At 39.4% G+C, this 14,041-nt stretch overlaps 2 protein-coding genes across 2 annotated transcripts; one reads left to right on the forward strand and one right to left on the reverse strand.

Annotated features, from left to right (window-relative positions):
* Nucleotides 1-75: 75 nt before the first annotated feature.
* hsd11b1l.2 (hydroxysteroid (11-beta) dehydrogenase 1-like, gene 2) lies at nucleotides 76-8,576 on the forward strand. The gene is made up of 6 exons (XM_004910604.4): nucleotides 76-228; nucleotides 1,055-1,185; nucleotides 2,303-2,414; nucleotides 5,121-5,309; nucleotides 6,330-6,473; nucleotides 8,321-8,576. The coding sequence occupies exons 1-6, from the start codon at nucleotides 144-146 to the stop codon at nucleotides 8,533-8,535; spliced, it is 876 nt and encodes a 291-aa protein (XP_004910661.1). The 5' UTR covers nucleotides 76-143; the 3' UTR covers nucleotides 8,536-8,576.
* Nucleotides 8,577-9,523: 947 nt separating this feature from the next.
* Nucleotides 9,524-12,728, reverse strand: pla2g1b (phospholipase A2 group IB). The gene is made up of 4 exons (NM_001126968.1): nucleotides 12,689-12,728; nucleotides 11,477-11,636; nucleotides 10,169-10,290; nucleotides 9,524-9,741 (listed from the first exon to the last, which is right to left on the reverse strand). Exons 1-4 carry the CDS (start codon nucleotides 12,720-12,722, stop codon nucleotides 9,623-9,625), a joined length of 435 nt encoding a protein of 144 aa, NP_001120440.1. The 5' UTR covers nucleotides 12,723-12,728; the 3' UTR covers nucleotides 9,524-9,622.
* Between the last annotated feature and the right edge of the window lie 1,313 nt (nucleotides 12,729-14,041).

Here is a 14,041-nt window from a genome sequence, read left to right on the forward strand (position 1 = left end):
CTGACCTGATTGCTCTGTAAATTCCTACACTGCAAAGGTGGGAGGAGGAGCATTAGGATGGGCATGAGCTGGTATGTGCCGGCCAGACTTTACCCTGGGCTGAACAGCTAGTGTGTGCATTTGCTATTCTTCTGCTAGTCAGCATGGCTGGGGTAAAATTGGTGCTTCTGTCTCTGTTTGTTGGGTACACTGTTAATTACTTCTATAGATCTGAGTCCATGAACCCAGGTAAGAGGGATTTTTTTTTTCACTCATAACCACAAGGAGTTTGCATACTGATCTGCAGACTATATAGAGGGTTAAGTTTGCAATTGATGTTTCAGTATATGTTTTCTTGGCCCTGCACAGTGAATGCAGAAAGCAAAGTGCTTTTTTAAAGGGTTTAACTTGGAGTGGAACTACCACTGCAATTTTAGATTTTCTATGCCCAACTGGTGGGCCCCCTTCCTTTGACACACCCTCTTGAGCCAGTAGTGGTTATGTTTGGTGTATCTATTGTTACTCTCCTGAATGGCTGGATAAGTATACATTCTTTGGTCCAAAATTTTGAGTATTGTTTGTGAAGTGACAGGATGGTGGCTTGCAATAAGCACTAAATTATAGTCTCAGGTGCCATTAAAATATGTATGTATGTATGTATATTTCTATTTATAAAGTGCTACTTATGTACGCAGCGCTATACAGTAGAATAGATTAATACAAAAGGGGGTTATTAAAATAATAAAAGATAAATACAAAGTAGAACAATAAATACAAATAAATACAAGGTGCAGTTGCAATAAGTTAAGAATCAAAGAAACAAGAGAATAGAGGTCCCTGCCCTGTAGCGCTTACAATCTAATTGGGAGGGTAAAAAATGTCTTTACATGTGCACCATCCACAACTGTGTGTATTTTTATGAAAACCCTTCTTAGATATTTGCTCAGTGCAAGTTCCTAGGCACATGTATGATCGCAAATACCTTTAGTGTCAATATACACTCAGTTTTGCTTCCATTCTAACACTTCTAACGTATTTGTCTACCAGTGAGCCCACATGTATTTTACACCTGCAGAATTAGTTCGTGGGAAGCGTGTACTAATAACAGGATCCAGCACTGGGATCGGAGAGCAGATTGCTTATGAATTTGCCCAGATGGGTGCACACATAATGCTTACAGCTAGAAGACATCAGCGTTTGCAGGAAGTAAGTAATGTGTGCTTACATCCCACTGGCATATAGACTAGACTTGTAGACTTGTGGCCTCACCCATTCCTATTTTGGCTATGCATTCACCTCAGCACTATTGTATTCTGATTCTACCTTTTAGATCTTTGGGGAGACCCTTATCCCATCACTACTGAGCTCAAGGGCAGAGTCATGGCTCAAATGGTTCTTAAGCTACATGCTTCTTATTTACAGTTTTGTAGTTTAAAGCAGTGATCCCCAATAAGTGGGAATTGCATTCTGCTATCTCCTCCAGGAAGGCACAGACTTTAAAACAATATCACCATTCATTTAGCCACAAAGGTTTGCTGCCTTGACGTGTTTTTTCCTGCTGCTCTCTTTTACTCCCATTTAGATTCCTGTCACCTGCAACTTACTCCCTACAAGCATTCCAATCTACCAACCTCCAGTCTTGCCTGAGGGTCAGGGCACACATTATAGATTGTTCCCTTTTGTACCAGATTTGACTTGTGTAAGCCTGTGCGGAGCTACACAGAGTGGAGATTGGCCCAAAAAATTAATGCTTTCATGTTTTGGGGAAAATTACTGCTCCGTGTAGCTCCAGACAGACAGAGGTGGGCATGTCAATAAAGCTACAGGGATAAGTGCATGAAAGTGGATCTGCTTTGCCTGTGTACAAAACGTGGGTGGAGGAAAGTGGACCATAAGCTATGTGTGCCCTAGCACTAAATTCTCCCTCTAATCCTATCTCCTTATAATACTGTCCCATATCAGCTGCTCCAAATCCCTTCACTCCCAATTTCCTTTTTAAATTAGATTTAGATTTTTAAAATGATAAAAATAACATTGATATTCAGTTACATTAATAGCAAAGCTCCTTCATACATCTCAGCTCTGAACTTAAAATACAGTGATTTACTCTGCTTTTGACCTTTGCATTTCTTCTCCTCTCATTGCCTCATTACATTCCCTTCTGAAATGCTTCTTGTGAGGTTCTACCTGTCTTTGCAATTCCCCTCTGTTGCCTGACTCTACCCATTCTTTCCAACATTCAATCACACCACTGCTTTTTATAATATTATTATACACCACTTTTTTGGCACTTTGTAAGTAAATCATAATGATTGTTTTCAAGGTGGCAAACCAATGTTTGAAGTTAGGAGCTGCCTCTGCAGACTATGTGGCCTCTGATATGGGAAACTTGACATCAGCGCAGTACGTAGCACAAGAAACAGTGAAGAAGCTTGGTAAGAAAAGGCCACTTCTGTTTTAAGGGGGCATTCACCCAAAAGCTGTTTTTTGCATAATAAAAGAAAATAGAATTGTAAGTAACTTTTAAATATACATTCAATAATATTTTTCAATGTGTTCATTGTGTTGTGTGTACATGTAACTGCCTCTGGATGCAGTGTTTGATTATTGGGTATGGTGGCACATGGGGAGATGTGTTACCCGCAGTCAGTGCCTGGCCCACCCCAACCAGCACCCCCCCCCCCCACCCCTGTGCACGTGCGCATGTGCAAACGAGCGCACAATGTGTGCACACAGGGCGGTGGGGTTGCCGAGGCCGCTGCAGTGGAGGGAAAGGGTCCGGAACTAGAGGTAGGTAAAAGAAGAGGTACCTGCCTTAGCGCCCCCCACCGTTGCATCCTAGGCAGGTGCCTCTTCTAGTTCCGGCCCTGCCAGCAGTTAAATCTGGGCTATATATCTCCCCAGAATGCTTTCCCACCAGCAATAAAGTGAATCATCAGTGGGAAAACATATGTGGCGCTTCATTTTCCAAAGTCACCCAAAGTTTTACATCTCTTTCCTGTGTGCCCTCACCCTAAAAAAAGATAGAGATATATTGCGGACGACTGAACCACTCTGTGGGTTGTTAACCTTACTGCTTGCTTTCAACATTATTTTAGGAGTCAGAGAGTTTACACTGTCAGGCAGATAATGATTACTTTATGTTCGGCTGGCTTATTGTTTTAAGACGTTCTTCAAATGGGTTCATCTTCTTCCCTCACACAACAATGGTAATACATTGTAGTAGTAACATATTTACTATGCTAAGCCTGGTGAAGAGATGTTAATAACACGGTCCTGGATATATGCATTTTTTATATAGATTAGCTTGCTAGCAAACAGTATCACATCACTACACATAATTCTTGTTACATTACTTTAAACATTTATAGGAGCACTTGATTCTAGGTAGGGCACTGATTTCCAAACTGTAGGAGGGGAGGCTAGCTAGGCCAGTTAGGGTAAGAGTAAGGTTTACACTTATGTCTGTCCTAGATGTCTTTGGAGCACACAGCATACATATAAATACATTCATTATAAGGTAAGGTTTGCTGACCCATTTTGTTTTTTAAAGAGGGCTTGTGCCCATAAAGTCTGATGCCAAATGTTATCACATGGACATCATTGCATGTATGCGGTCTGACAAACATACTTTATTCTTTCTCTTATTCATAGATAAGAGAAGGGGCAACAATTAGGAATGTACACTCACTTCACAATAAATAGAGCAAGGTATATTTATTTAAGGCAGACTAAAATTTTCTTCATAAATATTTTTTAAAAACATCTACAAGCAATATTCTTAAACAGGGAATTTATGTATGTACATTTTTATTATGTTGGGTAGAAAAACCCAACATACTGTTCTTTGACTTCAGCTTATTCTTCCACCTTTTCCTCTTATTCTTCTTCTTATTCTTAGCACCCCCATTTTCTAAATGCTACTCCTCCTACAGTTTTAGGGGTACAACACCCAAACTCTTCTCACTTCTTCACCCTATAGCAGAGCAGGCTGCTTGTGCTTTTCTAAGCGATTGTGGCGCTGCTCGAAACACCGCAATTTTCCCATTGACTTTGACAGGAAAGATTTTCAAATTGTTGCCACTCTTACAGCTTTGAAGTTACACCCCTCAAACTTGAATAACATAATCATGGGGTCACCCCAAATGAAACAGCGACATTTGTTGGATGACCCAAAGTGGGAGGGGCCAACAACAGCCAATCAAATTTCACCCATTGATTTAAATAGGGAAATTGGAACTGCTTCACGTTTTTCAAACCAACATGAAATTTGTTCTCAAACTTCCCTTTCTAGTTGATATATTGCTACTTATGTACACAGCACTGTACAGCAGAAAAATAAAATTTCAGAATAAACAGGGGTCAATACAATCATTTATACAAATAAATACAAAGCACAGTTACTTTAAAAATGAAGTGCATACACAGGCCAATGAAAGCTGCCGGTGGTAGCTTGGCAGCTTATCAGCCCGTGTATGGGGCCCTCAGAAGGGCCTGCCCAACCGATATCTGGGCGAAAATTAGTAAGATGTTGATCAGGCAGGTTTAAAAATCCTGTTGGGGCAAGGAGCGCATTGGCACGTTGATGCGGTCCTCGCCCTGATGGGCTGCATCTCATCAATGTGATCCAATTGGTCAGTCTGAGGGCCTAACAACTGTATCAATTTGATATTGCATGTGACGCTTACAATCTAAGTGGCTAAGTAAATTACAGACACAAATAGGAGGATATAAGTACTGCAGGTTACAGTGGTTGACACTGAATTATATGTGCCAGAACTGGATCAAGTATTATGCAAGTTTATTTATGGATAAATTACCCTTCCTCTTCAGGTTTGTCATTTGGTATCTTTATTTGTAGGTATGAAGACAACCGCCTAACCCTGTCTCCCACAGATTTTTTTATTGGCACACACACAGACACACACACTCTTCTGTGATTGCACTGTCCGGTCAAATGTCTATATTATCAGGAAACTATTTACTTTTATATTTATATGGATTTTTATTTTTAAAAATGTTCTTCCTTGCCTCTTGATCAGTGTTGCCTTTTGGTTAATAGGCGGAGTTTGCTATTCCTGTGGGAGTGTCCATATAATCATCCACTAAAATCTTAGTCTTATCATTATTATTTTCACCAGGGGGCTTGGATTACTTGGTTCTGAATCATATTGGAGGATCTGCATCATTTGGATTTTTCAAAGGTGACATGGACCCAGTTGTGGGGTCTATCACTATAAACTTCCTCAGCTATGTCCAGCTTACCTCAACAGCACTGAGGGCCCTGCAGGAATCACAAGGAAGCATTGTCGTCATGTCCTCAATGAGTGGTAATTTCTACTGGCATATCTGTGCATTAGCCCTTTTATCATCATCATCATTATTTATTTATATAGCGTCAACAAATTACACAGCACTTCAAATAAACAAAAAAAAAAAATAAACAAACAAACAGGGATCTTAAAAAGTTAAACAAACAAGGGTATACAATAGGATCAGAGGGCCCTGCTCACAAGCGCTTACAATCTACAGGGGTCGAGGGCAGGGGTACACAGGGAGATTAGTCGCGCTGCTACAAATCTCTGTTGTCACGGGCGACTAGTCTCCCCGCAATGCCATCCCACCAGCTATAATGTAAATCGCCGATGGGATGGCATACGTGTCGCTGCGATGTCCTACAGTCGCCCAAAGTTGTCTTCAGAGGAAACTTCAGGCGACTGCGGGACATCGCAGTGACACGTATGCCATCCCACCGGCAATGGCCGATGGGCACGACTAATCTCCCCATGTACCCCTGCCCTAAGGGTACATTGAAACAACAGGAATGTGGATACTGATGATTTATGATAGATATATAAATATCTGATCAGTTACATTGAATATGCTTCCCTAAACAGATGGGTCTTTAGGAAGCATTTGAAAGTTTGGAAGGAAGGGGGCAGTCTGATGGGTTGAGGCAGAGAGGCAGAAGCTTGGGAAAAGTCTTGCAGTCAGGAATGGGATGAAGTGAAGTGAGGCAAAAGTCAGAGGCAGAACATAGGTTATGTGAAGGAGTGTATTTTGGGATTATAGCTGAGATAAAGGGAGGGGCTTCATTGGTAAGGGCCTTATTCGACATTAAATGCATGTGCCTAGGTACCTGTATCATCATATGGGCCCCTAGGCTATAGCCTAGGTATGCCTAAGTGTTAATCCACCCCCTTTGTTTATAATGTAGCCAAATAATGTGACCATCTGCTTATGCCCACTACAAAAGCTTGTGGAGTTGCAGTTTAATAGTCTGTGTTGATTTTTTTAATGGAATATATTACATTTTAAATATCTTAAATGTTGTGTATTGTTTCAATTAGGTCGCATTGGGGCTCCCTTTACTACCAGCTATTGTGCATCCAAATTTGCTCTGGAAGGGTTCTACAGCTCTCTCCGCAGAGAATTTGACCTTCAGAAAAACAATATGTCTGTGACAGTTGCCATTCTTGGATACATTGATACAGGTATTAATGCAGGCTTCCTTCCCAGAGTGGAATTACAGACACATTGCAAGAACTCAGTTTCTCACTCATTAAATTTAAAAGACAGGTTTTATGAAAAGCTTTATAGGGGTTACAATATTATATGCCTTAATGCCTTTAAGAGGGCCCTAGATGAGTTCTTGAACAATCAGAATATCCAAGGCTATTGTGATACTAATATCTACAGTTAGTACTAGTGGTTGTATATATAGTTTATGTATGTGAGTGTATAGATTGGTAGGTGTGGGTTAGGTGTGCTGGGTTTACTTGGATGGGTTGAACTTGATTCAACCCTATGTAACTATGTAACTATATGAACATTTTCTACTTTTTTCCATTTTATAGTGGACAAGGGCTGAGCTATGACTTCTAGCAGGTTAAAATCCTTACTCTTTAAGGTGTGGCCTACTATGTTTGCTGTCTATTTCAATAGGTATTTAACAAGGATGTTTAGCTATTATCTTTTAGTATATATATATTCTGCTAGGGTTATCATTACTAGTTGGTCCATGCACAGCCTGCAACTCTGAATGCTGTCTCGTTGTCCATGTCACTGACCCAGGATTACCTTTTTTTCCCTGCCTGGTTGATGTGTTAACTAAGCCCTAGCAACCCAATAGTAGTTAAAATTCCAAGCCTGAGAGTTGCAGAACAAAAGATGTTAATGTTTTAGAAATTGAAAAAAATAAAAATAATAAGGTTTTCTACATCATACAGAAAGTTGATTTTAAGGTGAACTACCTCTTTAATGTCTACCATATATCGAAAATACTGCTGAGAACTGAGCTGCAGTGAAAACATAAAAATATGCACATAGTGTAATGACCAAGGTAACAGGCACACAGGGAAGGTAACAGGCTTTTTCAGGGAAGGCTAGTTAGTAGGGCTCATTTACAAAACTGCAGACAATGAGCAAATAAAAATTTTTACCTTGCAACCTAGGTGCAGTGCTTTACATTCCTATAATGGAGTGCAAATGCTGAACCTCCTCTGAATATAGTACTGCCTGAGTTCAGCAGCCAGACATTCAAAGAGGGTGATGGTGCATAAAAAGTGGGTGTCCCCTGGACTGCCAGCCTAGCCAATGTGTGATTCAGATGTGTAGTCAAGGTAGTGCCAGGGTGCCGTAGAAATAAGCCATTGTCTTGTGCATGAGCATTAAAGGTGCAATTGTGCCTAAGGGCAAAGTCAGACCTAGAATATGGTCAGGTTCTCTCTGCCGTAGAGTGGAGATCAGCCTGAAAAACACAACAGCAAGCATTTTCAGGCCAATCTCCACTGTGTGTAACTGTAACTGTAACTGCAGTCAGGCCAAAGCTGTGCCTGTCATTGCAGCTACATGATGCTGCTGATGAGAGAAGATCTGCTTCTCTCCAGCTGTCTACAAAACATAGGTGGAGAGAAGTCTGACTTTGCCCTAAAGTAGCAGACCTAATGCTGCCCCACCTCCCCACACCCCATGCTTACCTCAAGCACTCACAGTTGGTCAAAGGGCTCAACATCACTAGTACAGAGATAATGCATAGAGGATAGTGATAGAGATAGTCTCTCATAACAATAAGTGATGAATTTCGAGTTAAAAATAGCTCTTAAAGCTACTAGGGATGGCATCTCACCTTGCTTCATGGTTAAAACAGCACTGGTACCATTTAGGGTAACCTGGGGAACCTGAAAGCGGAGATGTCTAGCCTACACTTACAGTATATGTTGTGTTTCAACAGTTGGACAGCCCAAGATTGGATATCTCCTGCCCTAAGTCTTTTAGCTTGTTGTGGAGATAGACTTTTACTTAAAAAAGATATATAAATTTGCATGCATTTATTTTCTAGAAAATGCAGTTAAGAAGGTTGGTAATAAGGTGACCATGACAGCTTCATCAAAGGAAGACTGTGCACGGGAAGTGGTCAAAGCAGCAGTCCTGAGACGTCCGGAACTTTTTTATCCTTACTGGGGCATTAAGCCGATTGTTTTGCTTAGAGATTGGTTTCCTGGGTTAGTAGCAAAATTTCTTGATAAATTCTACATCTTAGAAAATATTCAGTAAAGAGTTACATACCAATCAATAAAATATTTCAGTTGTTGTAAGCATCGTTTTCCTATCTGTTTGTAGAATGACTGTTTTTTTTGTTTTCTATTTAGCACCCTATCATTTCTAAAGGAGATTTTAGTAATATTTATGATGGTCCTTAAAACAAATAGGATCAAGATAGGATATAGGATAATTTCATGAATACTGGTTATTTAGATAAGCACATGTTTTAGGGTCTTGTTGATCCTCCATGGATGCAAAAAAGTCGCACTAAATGGGGTACATATTGATGAGATTTTCCTCCCATACAGGAATCACATTAAATGAAAGCAGCCCCTCACTTAATTGTAACATCCTTTATGACACGGATAAATAAAATAATACAAGATGGATATTATCAAAAAATCCCATGCCCCTGGTGCATTATATTTTAGTTAGAGGTTATGACTGTTCTACAATGGGTTAATGGGTTCAAATTGACTACCTCTTCTTCAGAATTTATAGAACTCTACAGGAACACAATCTTACCAGTATCAAAAAATGGTGGCAATGCAGTATTACATGCAAAATTCTGTTTGAGCTAATTGTGTCCATTTCTTCTATCCTTCCTCATCTTTCAGAATAAGATTTTGGTTGTAGTAAACCAGAAAAACCTTTTTCTCTGTCAGTGGTTCTGAGAAATAATATTGTATGAGATTTGCAATTTGCTGTTTGGTGCCTAGAGGTTCTTTTACTGTAAGTAATTCCTGGGTGGGGTGTTCATCTAGTAATTTTGTTGCTGACATACCCAGTACATTATTTTGATAGTAGAAAAAAATGCTTGCATGACTTTCATGTAGAAATGATTCTTTCATGGTCACAGGGTTATACCTTAGTAATTACAGACTCCATCTGGATCCAGTAAAATTAAAATTTCCATTTAGATGGTGCCCACTGAATACACTGTGATCTACTCACCTAGTCCATGTGTAGCTAATCACCCCAATACAAGCAATCATAAAGCAGCTTTAGGAGAGTTTATTATAGTTCATAAAACTATGCAAGCCTACGCCCCTTCCATGTCCTGTGTATGAATAAAGTCAGCATAGCCATGGCTGTGGCATTAGCAGAATTTCTTCTTGTCCAGGTTTTTGTAGGCTGAATTATATCCAGCTCTAGAGAAGCAAATGGCAGCATTTCTGTCGCAATCACAGATAAACTTTTCACAGGCGTTGTTACTAGCTGCAGAACAAAAAAGGGAGTCATGGTTAGAAATAAAGGCACAGACAGAATGCTTGAACTACTAAATGTATATGAAGTTATGTATGTGTGTATTGTTATCTACTATTTTACTGACAGCCAATGCTGTTGATACCTGGCTGAGCCTTGACCAGATACAGATTATGGGTTTATTTATTTTTGGCCCATACGCCAGCCAATAGTATACTGACTCAAATAACCTTTTGATATTTTCCCACTTAAGGACAACTTTTCACTCTTTCCCCAGTGCAAAGAAAGAATTGATTTTCTACAAAATATTCCAATGCCCTGGCTTCATGCAGGTTCCGTGGCACGCACTGAAAAAAAATGAGCTTGTGTGGCGACAATACAAATGGATATTATTCTAAACAGTGAACTAATGGCACATATACAAATGCAGAGTACTGACATGAGCAAGTGACACTTGTTCCAGAACAAGTGTATGCATAGAGCTCAATGTAGGGGCTGTCAAGAATGCCATTACAGTGTCCTTTTGAGTCTGAGTAGCATTTGTCATGGGTTTGGCAGCATCTGCAAAGCAAACAAAAGACAAACGTGGTTTTAGATACAAGGAAGAGAATCAGTGAACATAGGCAGTATCTCCATTTTTCATAACCTACTAAAAGTGGCAGATCCCTTTTTTAACAAATGCTACTTTCCTGTGAATTAACAAACAACTTTTCTTGCTGCACACTGAACCAAATTCAGTTAGACAATGGGGAAGCCAAGTTACTGGTATCATTATCAAAACTGTTGGCATAATTATTATTCTTTTAAAATATTTATATAGGACTGATATATTCTGCAGCACTTTACAGAGATTATACATCATTCCGTGCCCAGTGAAGTTTACAATGCTAAAGTCCCCTCCCACTGTTAGTAGGCAGTGGCACCAAGAGGAATATGCAGTGTGGCACCATTATGAAAATACTAATATGTTTAAAAAGGTTTAAACAAAAACTTATATTTATTATTACTATTACTACTATTATTATCTTGATAAGTCTGATCCTTTTTAAGTTAACTGGGTAACAAATATCCATTGGCATTTTATGTTCATTATTTAGGTATTCTGTCTGTATTTAAATTCCAGTTTGCAACTAAAACCTTAATCTGTTTGCTAGGGTCCCACATCACCTGCTAAAGAATAGCAGAAAACCTAAATAGAAGATAAATAATTAAAATGTTAGTGTTAAAAATCTACTTTCTGGTTGCTGGGCATCACTCACCCTGACTATAGATAGCATATAACATTTCATGTATATAAAGTCAAAGGATCTTAAAACCAAAAAAATTAACTAAGAAAAGAAGACCATTTGCAAATTATATTAAAAAGTTAAAGTCTACATCATAGTACAGGTTCAGTCTAAATTTATTTTCCTCTTTAATTTTAGCCTCTAGATATTAGCAGGGTTGTTATCCTTGTTATCTTTCTTTGAATGTATGTATGTATGTATATATAACTTTATTTATAAAGTGCTACAAGCATACACAGTGCTGTACAATCTTACAATATACACAATTACACACAGATGTTATAATAAATGCAATAAATAAGGAATGTGGTGTGAGACACAGTAGGAAGAGCTTACAATAGAGTTTACAATGCTGTTAATAATGCCAACAACAAGAACTTTTTTACCTACTGGGCTGATAAAATATTGGAAGTTAGTGCAAAAATCTATACAACAGTCATATGGGCTTTTGCCCACGTTACCGGTCAAGTGCATCCACAGGAGTCCCGCTGCCTCCTATTCCACAGTAACATCCATAGTCGTTGTAGTCAAAGTAAGGATCACTGGATGGAATGACGCATTTGATTATGTTGCGGAACTGCCATAAGTTCCGAGTATTAATGGCAGCCGAGGCAAAAGACACTGTATGATGGAAGGCAATGGAATTGTTAAAGCCATGTAAGAGCTGTATTAATTGCTGCTGTGGTGTGGTTTATTTTTATTATAATTGTCTGCTATCTATATAGCGCTGACACATTTGATGCAGAGCTTTGCAGAGATTACCCAGGGAGTTTACAGTCCTGAACCCCATTCACACATTAGGGTCAATTTTATCAGGAGCCAATAAGCCAGCCTTTATGTTTTTGGAGTGTGGCAGGAAACTAGAGTACCATAAGGAAACCCACCCTCACAACATACAGATAGTGCCCTGGTCAGAACTGAACTGAAGAACCCAGTACTCCAAGGCAGAAGTGCTGCCTACTGAGACGCAAGAGTTCTTGAAACCCAACCAAAAGAGGTATATCAGTAAATCCAATGCATTTACTTATCCTTCACAGACTGTTTGCCCAGGTGGTTACTCTCACGGATTTGTTTCTCTCCTCATTTTATTTAACCAAACCTTGCATAATATCTATTCATATATATCCACAGTGCACCATTTAAATAAGAACTTCAGGGCTATACAGTATTTTCAGTCACCCTCCAGATATATTTAAACTATACAGTACAGGGACTCATATTAGCCAATGTTAATATAAAGTGTGACTATTGCTGCTGTCTCCTTTGCTAAGCTTGGTATCACCATTCCTCCCTACCACAAACATCTGCCTGTTCAGACCAACTTTGCACAGGGGTTCACAGCACTCATCTGTCTTTCAACCCCTTGAAGACTGCACTGTGTGTATCTGTGTGAGAAACACTACATTTACAGTGGAATGATACAACTTCAAATTACAACTAGTCTTGGGAACCAAAATGTACAATCTCTTCTTCAATAACAAGCACTATAGTACTTGGCTACCTCTGACACACATACACAAATAATATAAACATCTGTGTTGTAAAGCCCAAAGGCTTTAAAAGCTGAACTTTCCCTTACTCTACAATTCTCTTACACGTATGCTTGGAGTAAATAATGTTTGTATTTCAAAGAGCAGAAGCAAATAAAAATTCCTTAGCCAGACAAGATTTACCTGCCAACAGCAGAGCAAGGACCCTTAGAATCATTGTGGCAGAGACTAAGGCTTGAATGCTGGGGCTGATCCTTTAAATACTGAAAATATGACCTTTGGTTTTCAAGGTTAGGACAATCCGTGAGAAGTTTGCTGCCAAGTACACGTTTCCTCTCTTTTCTAGTGATAAATAGGAGAATAAGGGCCTTGAGCTCATAGGGTCGCTCCCACGCTGGGGCTCATAACATGAGGAGATGGCCTTGGTAGGACTATATAGGGTAGAACTAAAAAGGAATGGATGACCTTATTGATTAGTGGCGGGGGAGTCCAGGGGGAGGGGGACCTAGACTGGGGTGTGTGCTCCTTTATAGTCACTATATTGCCAAAAAGTTTGCACACATGCTGCAAACTATTTGAAGCCACCATGCACTGCCAAGTACATATTAATAGGCCTTTCTTGCACACAGCTCCATTCCCTTTCCTGATATGAGAGATAGGTCAGTGCTACAAAGTAAGAGAAACTGTTAGTGATAGTTCACCTTTTCTAGAGGGTGAAAAGGGAATCACCGGCTAGTATATATGAAATTAAAAGTTATGTTGATCGATTTTCACTGCCAGGGCTGCTTTCATGAGTAATTTGTTGAAGTTCCTAAGCCTGAACCTGTTTTGCCAAGCTGACTGCCCCTTCTCAGTCAGTTATAGTTTCTAATGCTAATGGACTCCTGCTGCACAAATATGGCAGTCCCCTTATAGTGGAACATGGGGGATCAGACAGGTAATGTAAAGCATTGGGCAAATACTATCATGGAAAAATTATAAAACTCATGCAAAGACAATGTTATGATGGATGGAAAAATGGTTTCATTTCTGGTGTCAGTATCTCTTTAATGTTACTTCCTCCTGCATGTTTGGCCTCACTGTCATAAATATGGATGTTTTCAAAAGAGTCCATAATACATAATCAATATTAAACAGGGCTACTATGCCTACCAACACAACAAAACCTCCATCCTGCCATTCAAACCTTCTCTATAAAGGAAATCAGGGAAGGCAATGCTTTGGTTAAACATAACATCAGATCCCTGGTATTCAGGACAGTTAAAGGGACTTTGCCTTTCTTTACAGATATTACCTGTACAAGTATCTGTATTGTATCCCCCTCATCCAAAAAGAAAAGACGTCTTATTAAATGCTCTCAAAAGAAGGAAGATCTCTTCAGGAGATCCCGTGAAGAGGAGATGGGTCAGTTGGACAGGTCACATTCAGCGCTGAATATAGACATAAATATATTTATCATTTTTACCTGCACTCAGGCAAGCTGTTGGTTATTGGACCTGTTATGTGACTATGTATGTATGCACTTCAAAATAAAAG

Source organism: Xenopus tropicalis, chromosome 1 (assembly GCF_000004195.4).
Source record: "Xenopus tropicalis strain Nigerian chromosome 1, UCB_Xtro_10.0, whole genome shotgun sequence".
NCBI lineage: Eukaryota > Metazoa > Chordata > Amphibia > Anura > Pipidae > Xenopus > Xenopus tropicalis.

Bases quoted from the DNA above. Each gene is read 5' to 3' on its own strand.
- hsd11b1l.2 (XM_004910604.4), top strand. From the start codon at position 144: ATGGCTGGGGTAAAATTGGTGCTTCTGTCTCTGTTTGTTGGGTACACT. The intron at 229-1,054 runs GTAAGAGGGATT...TTACACCTGCAG, and splicing joins ATCTGAGTCCATGAACCCAG to AATTAGTTCGTGGGAAGCGT. The intron at 5,310-6,329 runs GTAATTTCTACT...TGTTTCAATTAG, and splicing joins CGTCATGTCCTCAATGAGTG to GTCGCATTGGGGCTCCCTTT.
- pla2g1b (NM_001126968.1), bottom strand. From the start codon at position 12,722: ATGATTCTAAGGGTCCTTGCTCTGCTGTTGGCAG. The intron at 11,637-12,688 runs GTAAATCTTGTC...TCCATCATACAG, and splicing joins CCTTGCTCTGCTGTTGGCAG to TGTCTTTTGCCTCGGCTGCC. The intron at 10,291-11,476 runs GTAACGTGGGCA...TTTGCTTTGCAG, and splicing joins CCTGTGGATGCACTTGACCG to ATGCTGCCAAACCCATGACA.